At 32.8% G+C, this 27,078-nt stretch overlaps 2 protein-coding genes across 2 annotated transcripts in view; one reads left to right on the top strand and one right to left on the bottom strand.

Moving 5' to 3' along the window:
* Positions 1–655: 655 nt before the first annotated feature.
* Positions 656–1,411, bottom strand: LOC133180639 (uncharacterized). The gene is made up of 2 exons (XM_061315110.1): positions 1,345–1,411; positions 656–1,232 (listed from the first exon to the last, which is right to left on the bottom strand). Exons 1-2 carry the CDS (start codon positions 1,409–1,411, stop codon positions 799–801), a joined length of 501 nt encoding a protein of 166 aa, XP_061171094.1. The 3' UTR covers positions 656–798.
* Positions 1,412–2,502: 1,091 nt separating this feature from the next.
* Positions 2,503–27,078, top strand: part of LOC133180736 (sialomucin core protein 24-like) — a 49,019-nt gene continuing 24,443 nt past the window's right edge. Inside the window, exons 1-3 of the mRNA XM_061315205.1 lie at positions 2,503–2,678; positions 11,830–11,895; positions 13,760–13,861. Of these exons, the coding sequence (XP_061171189.1) occupies positions 2,609–2,678; positions 11,830–11,895; positions 13,760–13,861 (238 nt within the window). The 5' untranslated portion in view covers positions 2,503–2,608. The remainder of the gene's footprint in view (positions 2,679–11,829; positions 11,896–13,759; positions 13,862–27,078) is intronic.

Below are 27,078 nucleotides of genomic sequence, written 5' to 3'. Positions count from 1 at the left end.
AAGTTGCATGTCATTCATTTATCACAGTTGTGTATTTTCATTAGCTGAGACAGTCTTGCATTCGTTCACAACTATGACGTCATAAGACGTAGGTTCTACGTTAAGTACATTTATTGACTTCAGGAATAATTGTTAAATTCTTCTCGATTTTCAGGTCAATTGGAATCTTTTTTTCCGGACAAGATATAATCAACATTGTTCTTATTGTTCTCTATTTTACATTCCATCAATTAGTACAGTTCAACAATTTTCTGAAGAATTTCGATTTCCAAAATAAAAAATACAAAATAAAGTAAGTAAAAATGACTCAGGATGTTTATATATACCTATTTTGTTATAAAATTACTAAAGCTTATCAAATTACTTTAATTATTTAATTTTTTTTAAAAAAAAATTTCAAACTCGATTAAATTTAACATTAAGGATAAAAATCTATATTTAACAGAGCAATCTATTTGCGCCAGCCATGTAATGAATCATAAATATACTATTGGAAACTACTGTGTACATGCATTTGGAAAAGAAAAGTATGAATAAATTGATACATATTCATTTTCCAGTTTTACTGGTTTATAATGCAGTGACAGTACATGTATTAGATGACAACTCGGAGGGAATTATAAAGCATCCATCGCAAAATAAATTGTTAGTCCCAGCACTGAGAGGAATTGGGAACTTCTATGAAAATCGAGTATGCAAGAAACAGAATATGTGAATGATACAGATAATTAAGATACAAATTAAGTTAATGAAAAATGACACCAATCACAATTAAAAGTACGAATCCAAAAAGTAAGCTCACAACACTTCATAATTAGGTCCTGTCACTCTGGTTTTAAGTTTTATAAAGACCATTCTTCCTAATATAAAGAACAACACAATCCCAACACCCAAAGCTATCCCTCCCCCAAACGAAGCACCATCAAATCCAGGCTTAGGGGTAGAAGCGGGCGGGGATCTAGTTGTTTTGGGGGTGGAGGTCTGGTTAGCCGGTAGGGTGGAGAAATCCTCGGTAGTCGTTTGTGACGTCATGATACTGGTTCTTGTAGTTCCGGTGGAGTTTGGTTCTACTGTACTGCTGTTTACTTTTTCAGTGCTGTCCGTGGGCGTGGTTACAGTGTCCGACGTCACTGGCGATGTAGGGGTGGATTCTGTATTTGGTAGGGTGGATTCTGAAGTAATTACTGCTGTTGAGTTGTTGCCTTCAGTTGTGATCTGTATAGTGGTATTTTCTGTATAAGGGTATACATAAACTACATGTAAGTATAATGATAGATCTAGAGTTTACGGATTGCCTTGAGATAGAAATATCTAAAAAGTTTCTTCTATATGATAAAATCTTACGTGCATCACAGAGTACAAAGATCAGAAAGAAAAATACATGTGCACTAAGCCTCCATGGAAGGGCCATGGTGAAGATCCTATACGACCGGTCAAATTTACTACGAATTAATTTATTCCCAGTTGTCCTGGTAAAACACAGTGAACTTAACCGTCAGATTGTAAAATCTGTGTTATTACCTTTATTTACATATCTAGTATGACTATGATGAGGGGCGATAAAGGTATCAGTATATACATAATTACTCAAATGATATTTATCACGATAAACTTTGAGCAAGTGGACAGCTTAGTTTGATGTAACGGGGGAGAATTTAAAACACTTCTCCAAAAGATGAAAAATAATAATAAAGATGTGTTTGTGAAACTGATGCCCCCGTACGACAAGCTCACGACCAAGGTTAAAGTTTTTCAAAAGTAGGTAAAACTCAGAAGTTAAGGTCAGGCCCGTAGAACGCGGGGGGGGGGGGGAGGGGGGCTACTTTTTTCTGAGTATAGTATTTTGCTATAGTAAATTTTCCTTTAGATGCTGGTTGCCCCCCCCCCCCCCCCCCCACACACACACTTTTTGATGTTGTGTAAGGTCGAGCACTGGCAAATTACAGGATTTGGACAGTAAATTAGCATATTTTTTTTGCTTATCAGATAATATTGGGAAGTTGCCCCCCCCCCCCCCACACACACACACTCTTTTGGTCAGTTTAGGTTTTTGTAAATTTTTGCTTGTAAAGATTTTGTTCGGAAGTACCCCCCCCCCCCCCCCGGGATTCCAACTTTTTCACAAACCAATTTTATTTATACATTACAATATTACCATGGGACGATTTTACCAGACCCATAGCAACGGTTTCGATAGGGGGGGGGGGGACTTCTCAAAAAATCTGACAAACAATAGTGTTCATTATATTCAGGCAGATCTTCGCACTTTTTTGCATTGGACAAACCCCGTAGTAAATTCTAATTTTATTTTATAATCTTTAACTATGGTTTTCTTTACCATAAACAAGGCATTATTAAGCCCGGGTGACATGAATCATAGTGATATTCAAATTCACCAATGGAAAACATGTTTAGCTTTTTGATCCGCTCCCAAGTTTAATCATGTGATAAATCGTCATCGGGTTCGAGGTTACAAAAAAATTAATTCTGGTTATATCCGGTTATGACGTAAGTGCTCAGAAAAATCTGTAAAACGAAAGCTATTACATTCGGAGAAAACACGCACAGCTGATTTTACCTCTGCATTGTACCTTGTATAGAGACAACGATGAATAGATTTATCCATTTTGGAATCGGTGTCGTGCTGTTGGTTTTGGTGTGTCTGACGTCTTGTAGGGGTAAGTCGCAATCATGTGACAGAACGACCCGATGACAGGTGACACGTGTGTCCTTCGTGCCCAGCCCCCCGTACCTCGTACCCCGGCCCCTGTCCTCCTTCCCCATCAGTCTATTGTATTTATAGTTTTGCTAAAGTTTTTTAATTAGACTGAATGACATCGTAGAAGTGTGAGTTTGCAATCAAGTTGAATCAACAGGTGCAGCGTGGGCTTTGTTTTGATGTAGTCCTTCAACAAGGAAGGAATTCATACATTAAAAAAATTGGTTTTTTGTATTATAATTTAAAGTTTATAAAGTACTAGTCTGCATTGTTAGTAAACTGAAATTGTGAATGGTGATCAACCGTATTAAACTTTGTTTTTTTAATCGGGTTTGGCACAATCTCTTGGTTAGCCATGTAGCTTGAATCGTAGGGTCTTGAGACAATCTTAGCAAAATCTGGTGTATCAGTGATTGGGAAGGCCATGAATGTCAAAGGGACTATGGCGCAACTGTCAAAATTTTTAATGAGCCATTTTGAAAATGAATGAGCCAGCTATCTAATAGACAGTCATATTACCGGTAACGAATATTTGCCAGTATTGAATAATTTTTTATTTAATTATTCTTGAAAAACAAAGTGATGGATTTGAAAAATTCTTACTAGGTATAAATACAATAAAAGGATGAATATTCTATCCCTGTGTTGTGTCTTTGTAGAATCTGCATGATTATTTTCCACATGATTTACAATTTGATACGATATGACCAAGTTTTGAACACACGCAAGTGCAAGTAATAGAAAACGAAAGTGTGTGAACAAATGCACCTAAATCAAACTTTTCAGTGTGTTGTTGATCCAGATTGAGTATGTTATCAATATTTAGGATAATTGTAACAAGTTAATTAAAAATATTAAAATAAACAATAATTTATTGACTTTTAAATGAAATTATAACATACAAACTAACCACATGTTGTTTTCCTATAGTTTTGAATCATGAATTTTCGAAGTTCGAAAAAAAGTTGTTTTATATGAACATGAAAAGCTTACAGAAGTGAAAATAGTACCAAAACAAATTACAAGCAAAGATAATCCATGAAAATTATGTCTCTGAGATGGTTGATTTAATTTTAATGAAGAATATCTTGAAAAGTTTGTCATAAAATGCAAAATTTTTCATACTGTTTTAGAAAAAAATCATTTAAATCAACAGGTAATAATGTTTATATACTTTTTGTAGAATTTTCTTGAAGGCATATTTCAACAATAATTTCGATCCACCGATTTTATTTATTGGGTCAGCAATAGTAGAGGGCGCTCGATTCTATACTGAAAAATCAATTCAAAACTAGGAAAATGGGGGGGGGGGGGTGGCAGGATGTTGTAATTGACATCTCTGTGCCTGTACAATTCATATTTTGGTACCACTTATTTGAAAAGCATATTAAACAACAACCAAGAACATTTTGAACTTCGACCGTGTAGGTTGCGTGCAGGACATAACAAACAGATTTAATTGTTACCGGTAAAATGACTGTATTCCAAAGAGCCATTTTTAGACATAACAAATTGACAAACAAATATGAAGTACAAAAGAAAACATGTTTTTTATTAACCAAATCTAATTTTTCGTGAACTGTATGCAGTGCAGCACATTTAAAGGAACCAGCACACATTTACCCATATTTTGGATCAATAACATCAAATTTTGGATTGTGCGGTGAGGCTTCATATAACAAGAAGCAGTTTTGATGGGTTTTAACCAAGTGAGATTTGTTGTATTAAAATGACTGTATTTAAAACTAAAGTAAAACAAGTTAGAAAGTTGTACGCAAAATATTTCTAAGTAACGTACATCGCTAAAAAATGGATGCACATCTTGGCGCCGCCAATGGTTGATTTAATGCGCAATTTTTACTTCAACGTGACTAGGGTGCATGGCGCAAGCCCTTCCAAATCACTGGTATATAGTATTATATATGTGGAAAAATTAAGGTAATGAACGAAAATTTGATGGAAGAAAATGGTGTAGGGTTAGGACTTTGACCTAATTCTCAAAAGTTCAAATTTTTTTTAAAGTTTTAACAAAGTAAGGTAAAGATTTATTTATGACAATAAAAGGCAACATTCTGCCTTTTGACTGGCAAAATTTTTTCATGGATTTTTTAATAAAATCGAAGTTTCGACAGTTTGAAGCGAGGCACTAAGGAATTAATAGCAGCTCGTTAGATCCCTTCTTCCCTACTATACTATATACCCATTTTTGCAAAGATTATCTCAAGACCCTATGGCTTGAATTAGCAATTTAGCCATCCTCACAATGTCAGGAGTCCTATGGCAACTCGTATATACAGTAAATTTGCATTGATAAACAGGTATATACACTGAATGCAATAAATTTTGGCAAGCAAGTTTTCCTGTAACCCTACAGTTTGTGACATTGATCCCAATGAAGTTTAGGATCTTCAAAGGGATCAACCTTCTGTAAACAGTGGGGATACAGAAAAACTTGTTAAACAAAAGTTTTTGCTTTTTTAGTATTTTGATACAGAATTTATAGATGAAAGAAAAATCCTCATTTTTGTACAAACAGGCTATTACATGTATATCCTGTTCTGGGCAATTTGTCCCAACCTGTTTAAGAGTAGACCTACTGTTAGTATAAATCTTACCTACCTTTATTGCAGCAGATGAGAAATAAGTTAGGTGATATGAAAAATAATAGAGTACTGTGATTGAGCACCAAATTAATTTTAACAAAATCTTTTTTTTATGTGTGTACCTTCTAGGGATGCGCAATTTTATCGGTATACCGGTATATCACGATTTTTTATTGCCTGATACGTATCGTGATACGAAGACTAAAATACCGGTATTTGGTACATATCTGTAAATTCCGTAAATTATTCATTTGTTTGTTCAATCTTTTGAATGACAATTACCGGAATTGTAAAAATGTTGAAAACAATTAAACAACTGCATCCAAACATTCTTTATATTAAATAAATAAAAATTTAAAACAAAAAGTTATGTTTTTATAGCAGTTTTTAAAGAAATATAATGGAAATTCATTTGATATTGTAGTAAAAATTGTGTGTAAAAATATCACGATTTATTGTGATATTTTTGGGAGAAAATCGTGATATATCACAATAGGAAATTTTTACTGATACCCATTCCTAGTACCTTCCAACAAAACAAAAATGATAATCATTCGATCAGTTTAAAAACATTGTGGGTCAGTCAGGTGGGTTCTTAATTTTGCTGGTGGCCAGATAGCTCAGTTGGTAGAGCGCCTGACTGGAGATTCAGTGGGCCCGGGTTCGAATCCCCGTCTGGTCTGTCACATTTTTCTCCTTGCTTGTTACAATTGTTTCAAGAAAAAAAAAAAATCAAAACTGAGAAATTCTTCCTGTTGGCATTTTATTCTCTGATCAAGGTTCATATGATGACTGTCCACTTTTTTATTTGGCTTGAAAGTACTAACAGACAATTTGAAATTAATTAAAAACAGATTGAATGTGAATGCAATCAGTACTAAGGAGTAAAAAAAAGTCTTTAAATAAAAAAAAAGGAGTATACACGCGTGAATTGGGTGTTGATCCAGTGTGAAATCTAAAGTTTTAGTACCCAGAGTTCAGTGTTTATAAGCGATATTTTAAAAGCAGCTATTTTCTTCTATTTTGGAAAGTAAATTAACAAGTCTTAAAAACAATCGGTAAAATATAGTTAATTTTGTGGGAATATGACTATATTTCCTATGTTTTTATGGGAAACTGCCTCTATTTGGCTGTGATTCTGGGTCCTGTAAAATAATGAAGATACATTCATGTCTTAAAAAATTAAGTTATTTTATAAATAGATAAAAGTGTAGATTCAGCAACACCACTCTTTTTATGACAATGAAAGCATATAGTATATGTCAATTCTGTTTATGATATGAAGATGAATAATTTTCTAGAACTTCCTTTTCTGTTTCCCTTCACTCAACCCTATATTTCCTGGAGGAACTTTATCTCTTTTTTTTTTTTTTTTTTTTTCCCAAAATAAAGATAAATAGACTATACCATGTATACAAGATGATTTCATTGAATTTTTTTAGCATGCAGTTGCTTGCATGTGTTCTATGATCTGACAAAAATACCTTGATTTTTTAAATTTATTTTAAAAAAAAAATTGTGAGGAATGAAAATGAAAGTGTATATATACATATTAAAAAAAAGAGATTTTCTGAAATATAGAGTTACATCTCTTTGATATATTCTAGATCCACCAATGGAAAAAAGACAGAAAATGTTGTAATTTAAACAAAATTTCTTTCCCCACGATACAGTTGAACTTCGGTATTTCGAACTTAGATATCTCGAATACCACCGATATGTCAATTGAAAGTGATTTAATAGTCCCAAGTATTTTTTCTTTAAGTATTTTACCCTCATTATCTCGAACCCTTGCATATCTAAACGTTTCTTCTTGGTCCCACTGAGTTCAAAATAATAAGGTTTGACTGTATTTGACTACAAACCATGTTCACAGTGCAAAATTCACAAGCAAAAAGGAGAGTGGAAGAGTTATCTGTCAATTTTTTCCCCACAAAATTGTAAAGAAGACAAAAATTATGATATTTAAAATCATCTTTTTATCGAAGTTGGGGGTCCAGGGCATTGAAAAAGGATGATGTGACATATGGCCCCCATTAAATTGACAAAAAATCAAATATCTAAATTTTACTCTAATTTTTGCATGCATTTAATCACTGATATGTATACCTTCATAAAATACTACTTTTACCGAAAATAGAAACATGATTTGGAAGATATGTCTTTCTTTTGAGTAGGGGTACCATGTTTACATCCAATTCCCATTGAATTTTATCCCCGCCCCACTCTTTGAAGCCCTTAAAATATACGAGCGCAAGTAGGTACATTTTTCTCCTTTGGCTGGTCACTGTCTTTTATTGAAATCTACCTATATGTGAAAGGAGAAAAATGTACCTAACTGCACTCACATGTTGTTTTTAAAAAAATTGTAAAATCTAGCTGGCCTTTCCCATTATGAACAGATCGACGAAACTATTTTTTTCTGACGTAAGAATAAATTCATATGCTAATCGATGCACTGGCGATACTTTCTAACTGACCAATCAGCTAAATGAGTTGCATAACTAGTGAGTACCACAAAAATACTAAGGACATTTTCTGCTTGGAAAAAAGATTGGGTTTTTTAACCTGCTTTCCGATAAACATTTTTTATGCATTTGAGTCACAGATTAGACACGGATCTACAATTTCCCAGTTCACATTTACAAACAATTGATTTATAAATATACATAGTTAAAAGTTTTGTAAAGCGTTCGGTGGGCAATTCGCTAGGTCTACACCGTATTCCCGAGAATCAGTGAATAGAAGTTTCATTCTTGGCCCTAAACGGTAAACACTGCGGTTCCATGCGTATTATTATGTATAAATAGCCTTGGCTGACCATTAAAAGTTTGAAATGTAGTAGAGATATTGTGTAAATTGACCTAAACCACGTGCCTGTGATAAAATGTAAACATATAGTAAACCAGCATGTTTTGTCGTTCTGTCATCGGATTGGACAACTGTTCTCGGTAAGCGACTATGTGCGAAATAATAACAATAGCCATATAAGGTAGATTCCTCAAACATGCATATCCCTCTATTGTACTAAGACCCGCCTATTCTCTTTTTATAAAAGAACCTATTGTCACAAACCAGGCCGAATTTTAATAAATTTTATAATATTTGTGATTATTGGCCGCAGCAGCAGCTGATATATTTGTGGTTATATTAGAATATGCACATGAGGAAATGAGACGTTATTTTTTCAATGCTTCGTTGGAATAATTTGTTACGGATAATATACATAAAAGTTCTGAATAAAAGTTTTAAAAATTTGCTTATTACTAAATCTAAATGCTTGTTATTGTGTTTCAATCTTTTTTTCATTTCTCGTCAGATATTTATTAATTTAATGATTTTACAAAAAGTCGTTTCATGCTCCCCAACATGGGCGTGCGTAAGATATAAAAACCAAAAGTATTGAGTTTCGGATATGAATATACAGTGCCTAACCCAGAAAATGATTAATAAATTGGAATAAGAACAAAATTTTGTTTTCAATACACTGCAAATTGCAAGTGACACAATGAATTTTTTGTTCTGCACTTCACATACAAATCCATCACAACACTGATCAGCATTATCAAGTGATGAAGATCCAGGGTATGAGCACGTGAAGTTTGTACGTCCTTTTTTGTCAGACATTCATGATAATTTTATATATTTGTTGCATTTGTCCTTGAATCAAATAATTTGATGATAATACATTCCTATCCTTTATCTCAAACCGATTTTCATATCCATGAATTTATTTCTTTGGATAAATATTTAACAATTGATCACTGAAAATTAATGTGTTAAAGTATGCACAGAAAAAAGTAAAGCAAGTGTAAAATTTTTCTTGGATTTTTTCTTTGGACTCTTTCTTGTGGAAATACTTCAAAATGATAAAATTTGATATATTTTTGCGGCCGATTTGATGCTTTGCATCAATATAACTTGTTATAATTGTGGTGAATGCCTTGAAAAGTGGCAACAAATGGGATGAATTCATTTAAAATAAAAATGCTAGGTTTCCTTGTGCAGGTATTTGTATTTTTTTCCTTGCATTATCAAATGCAAGATATAATTGATAGAGAAAATGCATTTTTCAATTTCGGGGACTATCACTTCTTGCTTCATCAGGTTTTTTTAAAAGGCAGCTAGATATTTAAAAATTTTAAATCGTGTTTAAATGAGTTCTTCTTTGCAATGGCAGAGTGTTTCTGGGTATACATGTAGCAACTGTTCAAGGTGGATTTTATGTCTAACTGTTTTATGTTTACAAATGAGTAGAAGACATAATGATAACAATGGAAACAAGTGGTATTGAAGTACAGGGTTATCTCTTATGGTCTATAAAATTTGCTAAGCCACATAGGATGATAAAAAATACACCTATTCCTTTTACCTTCCTAAAGTTAATAAGTTATTTTCTTTTGTCATGTTTTAAATGGGATGTCAAAATATTTATTTCCCTTAGTTGATTATTCGATTGCATTATTTGAATGATAGTCGAATATTCGGAACATTTTCTGAAAATAAAATTTATTTCAAAATTAATGCAACGTAACGCGTGGATAGCATGATATGAAATAAATTTAGGAACATTCGCCAAAATGTAGGATTTCCCTGTCAATGGAATTCATGTACATGCAGTCAGTTTTTATTTTAGTATGCATTAAAAATTGCCAGCCAACATTTTTAAAAGCTTATTATGAAATAAATTGGGGGAAGAGGGGGGGGGGGGGGGGGTTAATCTCACATGCACTATCCACAAGTCAGGTGCCTGTGAAATTGTTAAACAGTAATTAGATACTGCTTATTTCATTATTGATTTCTCTAGCTATCAAAATGTCCTTAAACAGTTTAAAATGTTTTAATAATTATCGAAGTGTCAAAACATGACACAGTTATCATGGTTTGTTCCTTGCATTTGAGCAATCTTAAAATAACAAAAGATAACTGGTACATGGTGTAAAATCAAGTCCAGTTAATAATGTTACAAACAAAGCCCAGTATATTGGTGGATAATTTATTACAAAAACAATACAGGCAGTTACTGACAAATAATTCTCAGCTTCTCGCAGTAGTGAAGCGCTTATAATTACTTTAATTACTTTCTGTATGTACATGGAAAATCAACTGTTTTTCGTTGAGGAAAATTATGTTATCGACTGTTTCTGAGGAAAGACAGTTTCTCGATTTTGTGATGAGAACTCCATCTCTTTATCACTCTTTTATTACATTTAATATTTAATTATAATAATATTCAAATGTCGTTTCATTATTTGATCGTCGGTCCATTCGACTGAGAGTTGAATAGTCGACTATTCGTTGACATCCCTAGTTTTAAAACATGTTTTTTTTTGTCTTAATTATACAGTCTGTACATATAAATATATTTATTGATGTATGTAATGAGTAAATGTAGCAGGATGCATGGAGTTGGAAAATTCAATCATTTTTTTTTTCAGTAAATACAATAAAGTATTATGAACAATAATCTGACAGATATGTATATACATATAACATATTTACACATATTTATTTTTAAAAAATGATTTACAAGTTAATATATGTACTAAGCAATGCTTTAAATGATTTCTTTTTAAGATTTGCATGATTATGACAAAACTATGTAATATATGAGATAATTAAGACTTGAATTATAAGTTATTGAATCATAACTGCAAAAGAAAAATGATGGCTTTAAGCAAAGCTGCCAAAATCATGAAACAAAAAATCGTAAGAATATGTCCAGGGGCCATTTTAACCCCTGGCCACTTGATATTTATCCATTTTGTTCATGTTATTAATAAAATGTTTGATATCATAAGTGAGCATAGAAACGGAAAATGACATTACAAGTATGCACTGTAATAGTGAAAACGAAAGGCACACAGATCATAAAAATACTGGTATTTCAAACTTTGCCGAAAAGAAACGGAAATAGTTTGGATAAATAGATAAATCATAAGGCGTACTTTAGATGCTCAAAACATAAGCCTTACGCCAAAATCAGAAGGGCTGGCAGATCTGCTTTTAATTAAGGACATACGCAACGTAGTTTGAACTTTATTGTCTTCTTCCCTGGAGTTGAAGAGTTCCACTACTTAAAGGAATTGTGTGCTACATTTCTAAGTCTATATATGCTGTTGTACACTTCTTCCAAAACAAGTTTAGATAAACAAAACATCTAGAATATATGTTTAGTAATTTTTGTGTATTTTTCTTTAAATAATACAAGAATTTTTGTCATTTGTTATCTTTTCAAACCCCCTGGTAATGCAAGCTGATTTTTTGTCGACGAACACCTGATGGCACTATTATCTTAAATTAAGAATATCTTGAAAAATTATCAGTAGGTAAGGTACGTTGGGTATGTCCTTAAGTTATTGCTCCCAGTTCACAAGAGAGTTAACAATATGCTAGTAAAGTAAGCATCAGCTATTGATATATGAATATGTTTTTATATGAGTGGTTATTTAATTATGCTTTAATATGAACTCAAGTGGTGAAAAAAAATTCATTTAAATTTCACAGGTGATGCTGCAGACCCAGTAACTACACAAAAGCCACCAGAAACAAGTGAGACTCCAGACATTCAAGGTGAGATTTACCATAAAGTCATGTATGTCCGTGAGCTCACATTGTCCTGGTTTGAGGAAGAAAAAAAAAACTTCGGTTTGTGGTTTTTTATACCCCCGTTCCAAAGGAGAGGAGGGTATACTGTTTTACCCTAGTGTGTCTGTGTGTGTGTGTGTCTGTCTGTCCATAACAAATTTTTTATCGCAGTTTTCTCAGCAACTACTCATCGCAGATGCTTGAAATTTTAGCACACCCTTTGTTTAGGCATGCCATATGTTGGGGTCCTTTTTTGTATGAATTTGATGTTATCTTCATGTTTATCTGTTCATCTGTCCGTACCATACATAACAAATTTTCGCTGCAGTTTTCTCAGCAACTATTCATTGCAGATGCGTGAAATTTTAGCACACTCTTTGTTGAGGCATGCAATATGATAGGATTCATTTTTGTAGGATGTCAACTTCCTCTTTATCCATGTGTCTGTCCGTAACTGAACTTGTGTATATTCACATCAGAGTCACATCAGAGCGGGGGTATTACTAGTGAGCGTTGGCTCACAGACTTCTTGTTAATTTCATGGTTGAAGGAAAAAAATGATAACTGTATATATGATGTAATTTAAATTTTAACTGTTTCACTGACATAAATTCATATGAAAATTGGTGAGATCACATTAGGGGATCAACGTTGAACATGGAAGTATATGTCGCAAATCTGAAAGTTTTTATGTCTATTTATTTTTGCAAATTTTTATTAAAAATGCAATATGTTTAATTTTACATTAACCTTTTAATTTTGAGAATTCACAACATTGCTAGAAATAAAACTAAACTGAATATCTTAAGTATGAGTTATTAATCGTACATATAGTACATATGTAAGCAGTGCTTGGGCACAATTTGCCTGTTAAACCAATGGCGATTTTTATAAAAAATCAGCTAGGGGGGTATAGAAACTCAAAAATAAGGAAACTCACTTTATTTTATTTTTTTTTTGCAATTAATTGTATGAATTACATGTTTTCTTTTGTTGCCTGTGTATGTTGCTTTATTCAGTCAGACCCTCTTATTTCAGTTATTGCGAATGAAAATTTCTATTCATTTCAGTGCACACAGAGTTCAGGTAGTCGGGATAAGACAATAACTGCCCAGGAATTTTTGGCTGCAGAAAATCGATAATTTATAAATTGAATGGGTGCTGTGGTCCGTTGTTTGGCAATTTTAAACTCACTCAGAAGTTTTGTTGTCTCCATATTAGTGTCAGGTCATAATTGAAAGATGAAGTCATGTAAAACAAACCTTTAGATAAACACTATTGACTAAGAATGGAAATACATGTATTCCACTTTATTTGAATTTAAGATAATTTCATTTATTTAGGTCAAAATTTCTTAAGTGATCATTAAAACAATATAATTTTAAATACGTTCTACATTCAAGCATAATTAAAATTAAAATTCATTACATTTAATTGAATTTATGTCTTGTTGATTTATTTTTGCAAATACTTTGCATGCATAAAATTGCTAAAAGTTATAATCAACAGTTAAAAAAAATTCCAAATTTTCAGTAGGAACAAATCTTAAAAACTTTTCTCAAGAACAGCAGAGCCATGATTGTACATGTAGTTTATAATGTGAAAACAATTTTACTGATAGGTATGAACAACTTAATACACAATAAATCATCTAACAAGGGCATCCTGCCTTCTGATTGGCTCAGGGTTGAGGTTTGTTACTCTAGCAAGGGCACCCAGCCTTCTGATTGGTGGTAACATTCATTCATTCTGCCTTCTGATTGGCCAGGACATTCTGCCTTCTGATTGACTAGGTGTTGAGGTTTGTGACTCTGAGGAGCATTAAATATGTATCCTACTCTTGTTTCAGTTGGTGGGTGTAATGCCTCAGTTACTTACGACACCTGCTGTAATAATACTGGTTGTTCCTGGATTGAATGTTTAAATGCATCAGGAAGCGTTATTCATACAGGTATGTACAGGTAAAGTCCGTCTTACTGGAGAATTTTTTTTTTCTGTTACATAGTACAATACCTCAGTGTTACTTTTGTCTTGATACATGCCAGGAAAGGATCACAATAAATATACAAATCGATAAACAGAAAAAAAATGATAAACATGAAACCTCGTAAATGCAGTTTTCAATATTTAAATAAGTACATGTTTCATTTTTCATCCATAGGGATTTCTTTTTGATAATTTAAAAGTTATTTCTCTTATGAACTGCCACTAGTAAGCAGGAATACAACTTTTCTGTCAGTGTTACACAATTATGATGTACATGCAGGGCTCTACATTAGCATTTTTTCACTTTTATTTACTTGTCCAAACATAATTTTTACTTTGGCCCCCAAAAATTAATTAATAGTTTCTCAGGCCAAAGAATTCAAAATTCAATGATTGATTTTTTTTTTTTTAAATTAAAGTGACACTCTGATGGACAAATGGGAAAATTGACAACAGAAGAATTTTTGCATGACACATGCAAATTTTGTTCAGTTCTTGAAGATATTAGGTTTCAGAAAATTACAGGTTTCAGAACCTAAAAAATCTAATTTAATGGAGAAAAATAAAAGTAAAAAAAATCTTTGTATAACCCATCACAAAAATATTGCTTCACTTCTTCCACTTTATTGTACGCATGCGCTGAATAGTTGAAGAATTTACCATGGTTTCAATTCCATAGATATAAATGTTGGATGACTGAGAATTTCGATACAATCTTCAAAAAAGATGATCATAACTTATTCCTTACTTCTGCTTGCCCCAATTCAATGTTGTTTACAAGTTTCACGCTAAAAATAAAGGACGTGTGACCTTGACATTGTTGACATTGACGATAAAAACAAAGCGATAGATACAACATTTGTTTTTCCGGCACTTATATTATGCAGTTTTTTTCTTGCTTTACAGTGCAGTTGAGTTGTCAAAACTTCGCTATATTCATATTTCACAGAAATATTTTGTTTTGTGATACAATTTTCTTAAAAGAAACACATGGTTTTGACTCATTATGCAACTTGAAATAATACCTTTTTTCATATCAGTCATTCAACAAAATGATGATCTCAACTGATTCTTACTTTTTGTTCTATTACATTAATTAGGGCCCCGCAAGGATTTGCGGGTGCCCTATAGTAATCACTCTGTCTGTCTGTCCGTCTGTCTGTCCATCTGTCCGTCTGTCATTCTTCCATCCACAAATTTTCTGTTTTTTTCTAATAACTTTTTTTGTAGTTGACCAATTAAGTTCAAATTTGGTATGTTGGTTGAAGAGGCAGAAAGACATATTTTGATGCTAAGTTTGGTTCTCTATGTCATCCAGTTTGGAGCGGGGGTGGTGGGGTAGATTCCTTATCTTTACATTAGAATGAATGCCAGAGCAAAGAGAGATAACTGCTGAGAATGTTCCTATTGTAAACTATGAAAGATGCAACTAGTCCTTTGGGATTAATTAACTTTCCTCTTGAAGAAAATCCAAAGCATTATCTGTTTCTGTCAAATTGAGATTAATGAACACCTCTGTCTGCAAATGAAGTTTGCTTTGAAGTTAAAGGTGCTTAGACACAGATTTGAAGTTAATATTTTATCAAATTTTCTGTATAATATAACGACTTATATATTGCAATAGCATTTCACACGAAAATATAATTAAAAACTTATTTTATCTGGAAATTATTGGAACTACGAATTCCTGGACGCGTTTGATTAACACATCCTTGCACTTTCACAAATTTTATTTTTATCCTTAATATTTAAGAAAAGAAGCGATTTTGTTTTGTATTAATGAAACACATTACATCTATAATCCAGAAAATTCAGAGTAGAAATGTGCGAAAGCAAACCCCCTCACTAATTTCGTCAGCCCGTGCTCAGTGTTGTGTACAGAGTTTAACAAATTGAATACACCCGTGAAACGTAAACTGTTTCTGTAAACAGGGCACGAGCTCTGTTATTGTTAATGTTTACGATTCACTGGGTGAGTTCAATTGTTAAAGTCTGCACACACCACTGAGCACGGACTGACAATACTGTGAGTGGGTTTTGCTTTCGAACATTTCTACTCTGAATTTTCTGGATTATAGTTTTAATACTTTTCATTTATACACAACAAAACTGCCACTTTTCTTAAGTATTAAGAATAAAATTAAAAATTGTGAAAGTTCAAGGATGTGTCAATCAAACGCGTCCAGAAATTTGAAGTTTCAATAACTTCGAGATGAAATAAGATTTTTATTATATTTTAGTATGAAATGATAAAGCAACATATATGTCATGAAATTATACAGAAAATCTGAGAAAATATTAACTTCAAATCTGTGTCCAAGCACCTTTAAGGTCAATTCTGAATGATGTTTACATTCTCTGAAATGTAGATTTAAATAATATTCATACTTTATTTTGGTAAAATACACAATGAGTTATGATTTTATTGAATTCTAAAAACAAGATATACATAAAGATATGTTGTTTTTTTTTATTTATTTATTTATTTATTCATTTTTTTTTTAAGGCTGCTGTATGTAAATTCAAGAATACTATTAATTTTATCATGTAGTCTGATAATAAACTCATTCTATCATTACTGAAAAAGTTCTTATTGTAAACTTGGAAGAAAAGGATGAGAGAGCAGTACAATTAATCCCCTGGGATTAATTATCTTGTCTGGGGCAGAAAATTGTCCAGGCTTATCTTTATTTGTCACTTTAAGATAAATTAACCTTTGTCTGATGTTTGTTTTGAAGTTGAGGTCAAGCCTGGGTGATATTTGCATTCACTGAAGGCTGGCATTTTAAAAAACACATGCTTTATTCTTGTTTAAATATACATTTAATTGAGTTATTATAGATATGATGTTTTTTACTGCCTTAATATGTAAATACAGGGATACTCTTTACAGGTTGTTGGATATTTAGGAATTATCTTGAAATTTTATAAATACAGTTGTTATAGCATATTCTTCTTCATATATTTTTAAATTTTTGTAATCAATCAAAATTCTCATTCTGTAAGCTGCACCCTTATATTTCTACCCCTTGGCGGGGCCCTTGCTGACTGGTCAGTTTTCTAGTTGTAATATGTTTTCAACTTTAAATAATGTTATTCCAAACAATTGTTTAAAAGTTAATTTAAAAAATAACCACATTAACAAGAATTGCATTGTTTATCTAGTAAAAACGTCTATGAAAAGGGAATAACTTGATTTCTTTTTCAACATGGAAAAATAGAAAATTGAGGTATTTCCCTTTTCAATATGTAAATAAAATTGATCAATGCGGCAGGTTTTTGACCTGATGCGGCAGTGCCTGAGAAACTGTTGATTAATTTTTTTGGCCTTATCCAACAATTTTTTTTATTACTAAGAACTATTTAACAACTTGGAAAAAATATTGTAAATTTAAATAGAGTCCATGATATATTCACTGCGTCTGTTTTATGATTTTTGACACATATAGCAAATAATGAAACTAATAAATTATATTATCCTGTCCTAAAGAAGTAATTACAATATTTCATAAAGCTCTTACTGATGAAATACAGTAATGGTAAAAAGGTTATTTTAGCAACTGGCAAAGTCAGGAATTTTTTTAACTAAAAGAAGCATTTATTATAAGACTGTTTAATAACTTGTTTTTAGCGATTTTAGAGATGACTCTGTGATTGAATTATTGGCGACATTTATTTTTTATTTTATATTTATTTTTGGGAGTTGATTTTATCAAATTACATCTTCTATGCAGTCTCTCAGATCAAACTGTGTCTCGACCTAAGCACAACTTTACGCGGTAATCATCAATGGAAGATATCAGTCGCAGCTGACAGGAAATAATCCCTAAAGACAATCGAGAAGATTGATATATTACACACTGAAAAGCGTAATTTTTCTTGATTTTTCTGTTTACAATTGGCAATTCATTGAAACTCAATGAAATCAATTGAAATGCTATTCATTCATCATTTATAGTACTTTAAGTTGTAAAACAACTGGTTTTCCCATGCTGTGGCCACGAGTGCAGTGAAAACCTGGAGTCAAAGGCACAAAACCAGTACCAACAGAAGTTATTAATTCATAAAATATGTTGGTCACAATTATCAGAAAAAAAGATTCTCTATACGTAACTGAATAGCTACATATCTCTAAAAATCTGTTAATACGTATGTATATCATATCACACATGCATTGTATACTCTTTAACAATGTAGCCACAAGTTTATTACAGCGGGTAATGTGACCTAATTTTGAACTGGGTCCCATTTTACAAATTAAAGAACTTACGACTAAGACCAAAAACTTAAGTTGATTGTAAAATCTTCCAAAATTAATTATTCAGTTAAAAATTACTCGCTTAAAAATATCTTTCAAAATTCTTTTTAAAAATATGAAAACCATTTTAAAATTAATGTAAAATAGAGAGTTATTCGCAAAATTACAATTTGGTCGTAGTCGTAAGATCTTTCGTAAAACAGGGCCCTGATCTTCCCACTGCAAGAGCATTGCCACCTAATTAGTAGTAAGTTACTGGTAAATAGATTTAAACAGACTTGACTTCTTATTTAACATATGAATGAGAGACATATAATTTGTGTCAAAATAGTCTCAGAATTAAAACTAAAATTTACATTTAGTCATTTACATGTAACTAGGTAAAATGCCTATGATGCAGTCAAAGTACTCAAAGCACTGATAGCAGGAATTTAAGAATACATGATCCTTCCAGGGAATGCTGCTACACTGCCTGTCTGCATTGTAACACAGCTAATGCATATGAATCTGCACCTTGTCCTATAGGTGTTTTATATTACAAATTTAGAATAAATACATATAATCAATATCTTTAACTAAAAACAATAAATCAGATATATATAAAAGAGAATGTGCTGGGGAATTATTCCTTCTAATATATTGAGTCAAGCAATTAAAATTTGATTTATACTGAGCCTCTCACAGGACGAAAGACCACCTTTAAGCAATTGCTTAATGGTGGCTTAATGGTAGCTTAATGGTGGCTTTTAAAAGTTAATTCCTTTAAGCCACCATTAAGCTGCAGCTTCTAGGTGGTTAATGTTCAAACTTCATTAAGCTACAATATGTACCATTAAGCCACCTTTAAGCTGCAGCTGAATGGTGGCTTAATGTCCAAACTTATTTAAACCACCTTAATGCATCCAGTATCAAGTCTTTAAACTAACTTGTTAAGTTTTAAGTTGTTTCAATATCATTTACTCAAATACTTATTCAATTCATAATTTTTTCTTGCTATTTCTAATATTTTTGTCAATGCGTATGAACTCGGGAACTGAGAACAGCTTCACCAGATGCCTTAAAATTTTCGCTACCTAAAATCAGTTTGTTTGATTACTTGTTTTGAAATTATTTTTATCCATAAATACATAATATCTATTATTTATTTAAAAAAAAATTTTCTTTCGTGTTTGGAGAGCCACATTCCGCTGCCAAAGTCATAGGGAATATGGTAATTAGAGTCATTTTCTTCTGGAATATCTCTAAGTCTCTTAATTTTTCTTTGGGTAGAGAAATGTGTAAGATATAAAAAAATATATATATATATAGGTATAGATTATGTTGCCAATCATTGAATTACTTCATGAATAATTTGAGTTAATTCGTGGTTAAGTGCTATTATTTTTTTCTTTTTTTAAAATACTGCAGAAATAATGAAATATATGGAGATAACGAACAGTATTCAAGCTCAAAAGTCCATTAAACAATACAAAATAGGAGCAGAGCAAACACGGACCTCCAAAACATCAGAGGTGGGATCAGGTGCCATGGAGGAGTGAGCATCCCCTGCCGACCGGTCACACCCGCTGTGTGCTCCTTGTCATGATCGGGAAATAACGGAAAAATCCGTCGACAATTCAGTGTGTAAATAATGGCCTAACAGTTAGTATGAAAAACGTCAGTCAGCATTTGACTTAATGATAGATTGTATTTGCTGACAAGGTCATTGTATCGACCATAGAACTTACGAAATGATGACTTTAAACGAGACTGCTGATATTCTTGTTTGATCAACTTGTTTGTCAATAATTTACCTCGTTTTAGAAATTGTCCATACGTAGAGCATGCTCTTGCGTATCGAATCAACTGGGAGATAAAAACCCCGTATGCAGGTGATGAAGGTATATTGCTGCATAAGTAAGGGAAGTTGACGATTGAAAAGTTAAAGTCATCACGTTTATCATAAAGCTTGGTTGTTAGATTACCATTAACGTCTTTTTCAAGTAAAATATCCAAATATGATACAGATGTGTCAGACTCTTTGGTATCTTTTATCTCAAGCTCACTGGGATATATCGTATCAACATAAGAATGGAAATAACCATTGTTAATTGACAATACGTCGTCGATATATCTAAATGTCGAGTTGAAGGCCACAGCAAGTGTTTTCTTCTTTTCATGTATAAGATTTTGGACAAATTCTGCTTCATATGAATAAAAAAAAAGGTCTGCTAATAAAGGGGCGCAATTGGTACCCATGGGAATTCCAATAGATTGTTGGAAGACCTGGTCTCCAAAAACCACATAGATATTGTCAATCAGAAACTCAAGCATCTTTTTAATGTCAACAGAGTACTTGTGTGTACAATCAGAATGTTTTTTAACAAAATAATTGTGCAAATGACCAATGACAAGGTAAGTAAATTTACGAGTTCCATTTTTATTGAAAAAGCAGTTGTCAATGATATCAAAAAGCCTGGACTTTAATTTATCGTGGGGAATGGTTGTGTATAAATTTGAAAAGTTTTTAACCCTAGTCCTGCAGGTCCGCGATAAAACGCGGACCCGAAATACATACACTCACTGCCGGTCGTCGATATTTTGCGTATCACATCACTTTACATTCAGTGCCGGTCGTCGATATAGTAGCTTTAAATACCATGTTTACAAAACGACTTTTAGCCAATAGGAAAATAGAAAAATATTCAGCCCGATGTTGTATGACGTATGAGGGATATTTTCCCTGAAATATTCAATTCTGATTGGTTAACTAGAAGGTTTCTTTCTGAAAATAAATCTAAAATAAGTTAGCGTCATTCGTTGTCATTCAGTACGAGTTTCAAAATGGTGGCGGAAGCGAATGTTGATGATATAGCTGAAGGAAACATTGAATTAGAAGAAGCTGACGATGAGATGAGAGATTTAGTGAATGAAATATTCCTTGACAATGATTCCGATGAAGAATTTCTTGGGTTTGATGTGGATGATCTGGAAGTTGACGAAGAAAACTTAGCACAATTCCAGGGTGATGACTGGGTGCAAGGAAACTTAGACTTTCGTGACTTCAATTTCTACGGTGAGAAAAAAAATTAATGTGGATCTTGAAGAAAAACGTAGAAATGATTGATTTTGTGAAACTTTTCATCGATGATCATGTCATTGACATTATGGTTCAAGAAACCAACAAATATGCTGCGGATTTCTTAGCGTCTCCGCAAGGACAAAATCTGAAATGACAGTCAAGATTCAGAAAATGGAATGACATTTCGCGGGATGATATGCTGAGATTTTTGGCCATAATAATCGGTATGGGACTTGTCCAGCTCCAAGATATACATGATTATTGGTCAAAAGATGAATTATTGGAAACCCCAGGCCTCAGGAAAATAATGCCAAAAAATAAATTCCTGCTGATGTTGTCTTTGTTACACGTTTGCAACAATGACAATAACATTCCACGAGGACAGGAAGGACATGACCCTATCTTCAAAATAAGAAGAATATTTGACCATCTGAAGCAGAAATTTGCTGATGTATACTCTCCAGGGGAAAATGTAGCAATAGATGAAGGAATGGTTGCATGGAGGGGTAACCTTTCCTTCAGAGTCTATATGCCAGACAAGCCTGACAAATTTGGGATAAAATTCTTTATGTTGTGCGACTCGTCAAATGGTTACTGCTCACAGATTGAAATTTACACTGGTTCCTCAGATGAAGCCTCACCTAAAGGAAAAATCTATGACCTGGTCATGAGACTTATGAACCCGTACCTCAACAAAGGACACAAACTGTACGTGGACAATTTTTATACCTCACCCATCTTGTTCCATGACTTGAGACAACATTTGACAGGAGCTTGTGGTACGCTGAGATCAAATCGCAGAGGGGTTCCAAATGAAATCAAACAAGTGAAATTAAAGAGAGGAGAGTCAGTTGGAATGACAAATGGAACATTACAAGTGTTGAAGTGGAAGGACAAGAGGGATGTTCTCATGTGCTCCTCTATCCACAATGCAGACCTCGTCGTCGTACCAGGCAGGAATGATCGAGCAACAGGTGAACCAGTTCACAAACCTCAGTGTGTCCTGGACTATAACAAGCATATGGGTGCTGTTGACAGATACGATCAGATGATTGTGTATCCAGCCTTCAAAAGAAGAACTGTCAAATGGTGGAAGAAAGTGTTCTTTCACTTGCTGATGATGTCAGTTTTGAATGCATACATCCTGTACAAGGAACACTGCAAGAAATATCAGAAAAAGCCTGTCCTTCAAAGAGTGTTCAGAAGGGAAATTGTAAAGCAGATGATAGCTGAAACCAGTCCTCAGGCAGCAGTTGTTCGGGGAGCAGTAAATCCCAGGGTATGGAGAGGCTTACAGCTCGCCACTTCCTGAGCAAAATTGAACCAAAAGAAGGACAGAAAAGCAAACCTCTAAGAACCTGCCCTGTTTGCTCCACAACTACTGGAAAGCGGAAGACAGTGGGGGATGGAAGGAAAACCGTCCGATCATCGTACGAGTGTAAGGACTGTGATGTGGGATTATGTGTTCATCCGTGCTTCAAAATATACCACACCAACAAAGACTTCAAGCTTGGGTATCAACGCTGGACTGATCAAAACAGGGGAGCAAATGAAGAAAGCGATTAAATATCTTACAATTACTGTTTCATATAAGAACTTGAAGCAAATTTAGTGAATTATATATACATGTGTCAGAGATGTAGAGGAACTTAGCTAGCTCTGTTCCCGGATCAGTGCTTTCAATTGATTGGAAGGAATATAACATAGACATTTTCTTTCTTGTTAAATGGTAAATTTTTGTACATTATATCTATCAAAACATTGTTTAATCTTCAGCTTAAATAATCATAATATTATGTTGGGCTTAAAAAAAATTTTTTTTTGTTAAAAAATAATTAAATCATTAATTTATTTCAAAAAATGAAAAAAAATCTCATTAAACTCTTTTTTCCTTGATGATACCATTGTGTCTTTTTATTTTCTATTATTTTAAATTAGATAATCAGGTTCTCCAATTATTAATGAATCAATATTATATAGGGTTCTATTATGTAAGATAAGTAGAAAGTGCTGAAAACAGCAGGATACAGAAGATAGCATCATTATGGCATTTTTCTCAAAACATGGTGGCAGTGAGAGAAGCTGCTGATAACAGACAGCGAGGCACTGCATGCAGTGCTTATCAGTTAACTCACTGGCAGGACTAGGGTTAAGCTGTTGATTTTGGTAAAATCTTGTGATTTCAAATTTTCCAAAAGTTCCTTGGAATTTTTAAGTATCCACATCTGATTTACACCACTTTTTGAATATATTGTTGCACAGTACTCTTGAAGTTTTTCCTTCACTACTGTTAATATCTTAGTGAGGAGTAAAGAAAGAGGCTTGGTTGAACATTTACTGGAACCCGCTATGTATCTTTGCTTGTAAGGATTTTTATGAAGTTTTTATGAAGTAAGAATTTATTTAAAATAATGCAGAAGTAAGAATTGATCCAATGGTATAGACGGTCTTCAATGATTGTTATTTCAAAATCAATTTTCGGAAGAACAGCTGATCAGATTAAACATGGCATCCGACCAGATTTATACACAATGAGAAGGGGGGTAAAATAAACAGTGTACATTATATCAACTTGTTAGACAATAGACCTTAATTAGGTGTCCCCACCAGTCCCCAGTCAGCTAACAGGAAACTATACACGGGAACGTACAGTGACAGATTTTGATGATCTATTATTTTTACAAAACTTAAAATTTACGCAAGCATATAACAAATTAGAAATTATGATTGTAGACAAAAAGACAATTATTTTGATACCCATAACGATATAAAAAGAATTAAAACTGAAGATGATATGTTAAAAAAATATTTTATAACTTAAATGTTACGCAAAGATTGTCAATTAAATTACAAAAAAAATCGTAAATATCCACAGCATATTTATAAGAACTATAATCTGTTTTTTCCCCATCGTTCTCTTTAGATGATATATTCCTTTTTAATAACAAAGTTTTGTTATATCTGTTGAATTTCAATCTTTTCATGATTATAAATCTGCGAATAACAGAACGAGGAATTCAGTAACTTAAAACTCAGAAAGTTGTTTCACGCCATCACACCTAGCTGCAATAATGTAGCCCTCTCTGATTTTTTTCTCCTGAAAATATCAGATTAAAAAAAGTCGGAGAGGGCAACATTTAATTTATTACAGCTACATTACACCGAACTCCGGTCCACGGTTAAGAAATATTTACGTAATATAAAACTTGATATAAATTTCTTTTTTAAAATATATTTAAATATATTTATTCGTATTATTGATTAGTAAATACAAACATTAGAAAAAAAATACATGTACAGGCACCAGTCCAAACAAGTTTTGTTTAAATTAAAGGTTTTATATTTTTCTTCTAATCAATATCAATGGCCTCGGCAGCTCAGTGGTTAAAGCGTTCGCACTGCAATCTAAAGGTCGTGGGATCGAATCCTGTTGGGAATGTTTTTTTTTTTTGATTTTCTTTCTTTTACATTATTTTCGCAGAATTAACAAATGTATGAACTCGACATTTATAATTTTAGTGAAGAAATCATTATAAAAATAATATTTAACCCATAAAAGCAGTTTTATCGACTGCATAATGGTGACTTAATGGTGGCTTAAAGGTGGTTTAATGGTAGCTTAATGGAGTTTGGACATTAAGCACCTATAAGTCTGGCTTAATGGTGGCTTAATGGTGACTTAAAGATTGTCTAGAAGCTACCATTAAGCACCTATAAGCCACCATTAAGCTACCTTTAAGCACCCATCAAGGACTTTGAGATGGCTTAATGGTAACTTAATGGTGGTGTATTTATTACTTAAAGGTAGCTTAAAGGTGCTTAGTTGTGACTTAAAGACAACCATTAAACCATCATTAAGGACCTATAAGCCACCATTAAGCCAAACTTAAAGGGAGTGTTTCATTGTGTGTCTGAAAAATACTTTAACCTCAGATCTTCAAAAAGGAAAAGGTTAAATGTGACTTTTAGCTTATTTAAGAATCCCCCCCCCCCCCCATTTTAAAAAAAAGATTATAAGTAGGTACAGACCCTGAAACGTGCTACTACCCCAAAAAAGCGTGTGACTTTCGTGCGCTTTTCGTTTCGTGCAAACCGTGTAGCGTTTCGTGTAAACCGTGCAGCGTTTCGTGCAAACCGTGTAGCGTTTCGTGTAAACCGTGCAGCGTTTCATGTAAGCTCCAAAGCGTTTCGTGCAAACCGTGTAGCGAGCGTGCGAGAAGCGTGTGAGAAACATGCGACTTTCGTGTAAGAACCGTGTGAGAAACGTGCGATTTTCTTGCAAGAATCGTATGAGAAACGTGTAGGATTCATTCGGAAGTCCTCTTATTTTGAATATGACTATTGTTGGATCAATTCTGTGTTGTTTATAGCTAATATTATTCGGATATATCATACCGGTGGTATTTTAAGGTAAAAAAAAAAATACAGAAACAACAAAATAAAATTATTCGGTAATGTATTACATATTTGCTTGATTTTCCTTCTTTATTTATTTATATACAGATGGACAGAAAATGTGTTAAAAGTAATTAATTATATGCACATCAATTTAAAGGTAATTGATTCAATACATTTTTTAAAGGGAGCAATACTTAATATATTTTTTTAAAAGAAAATTCATTAGGAATCCGGTCTTGTCCTTTTCATTCATTTATTTGAAAATCTTCACCATTGTACATGGGATATAGAGATTACAAGAACATATCGGTGATTAATACAAAATAATAGATAGATACATGTATGGCAGCCGTGAAAAATAAAATGCAAAATTTAGTGCGTTGCTATAAATGTGAAGTATAAGATTTCTAGGCCGGGGAGCACAGTTAATTGATTTTCTTTATGAACGAACATATTTTTCTTATATTACAAGATTGTGATACAAATAATTTTGAAATTGATGAGTAATTTATTGTCTTTTTATGCATAAAATTGGTTGATTAATAAAAGTCTTGTAAATGAATTATAATTCACATACATCAGCAAATACAAGGTTAAATATTTCAAGGGGGGGGGGGGTTGATCATATGAAAGCAAAAACTGAGTTTTTGTTGTAAACAAGTGTTTTATTGATATTTTTCTTTTGTAAGAAAATTATTGCTTTTTTCGATGGGGTGCGCCCAATTCACCCGTAAAAAAAATATATTGGATTCTTCTTTACACTTTCAACACTCTACTTACGACTGCGATCCAGGTCATTTACGACAGCGATCACGGACTCCGCTTGCCGGGATTGAAAACTTGCTCTGCTATTATCTCTTGTCAATCATAGCTAAGATGACACCCGACAATAACGATCGATTAATTAAACGGTAATACCCGTTGATTTTATTTCTTAAATTTATCTGATTGTCTGTAAACAGTGAATTAATTTGCCAGTGAATTCGTGAATAAAATAATATAAAGAAATAAATCCTATATAATTATATATTAATTGTTTTTATTAGTCATGCAGTTCTAGGACATATGACATGTATACATATATATTGAATGTATTGTTAAGAGCCGCGATTATTGATTACATAATTATTGATTTTTTTTTCTAGACAGGGTTTGAAATCAAGGATTTTAAAAGGCGGTTGGACATTGTATATTGATATTTAATAAACACAATACCGGAAGAGAGAACGAAAGAATTACAATACATATCCCCCGGCTTCTCTACCATATAAGATTTTAATGATAAATTAAAGTTTACCTCTGTAATGAAAATATATATTTACCATTCTGAATAAAGTGCATATTAATGAATTACATGTATCGGGTCCCGCTGAAGACATGAATATCTTTTTTTTTCTTAGAACGGGCACTTGTTTCTATAATAATTTTTTTCCCGATTGTTTACTTACTAAACCAAGTGCCCGTT

The sequence above is a fragment of the Saccostrea echinata genome, unplaced genomic scaffold, assembly GCF_033153115.1.
Source record: "Saccostrea echinata isolate AGI-Se365-2 ecotype Australia unplaced genomic scaffold, CSIRO_AGI_Sech_v1 ptg000007l, whole genome shotgun sequence".
NCBI classification, from domain to species: Eukaryota; Metazoa; Mollusca; class Bivalvia; order Ostreida; family Ostreidae; genus Saccostrea; species Saccostrea echinata.
The sequence above is the reverse complement of the archived record's forward strand: the minus strand, read 5'-3'. Positions and strand labels throughout refer to the sequence as shown.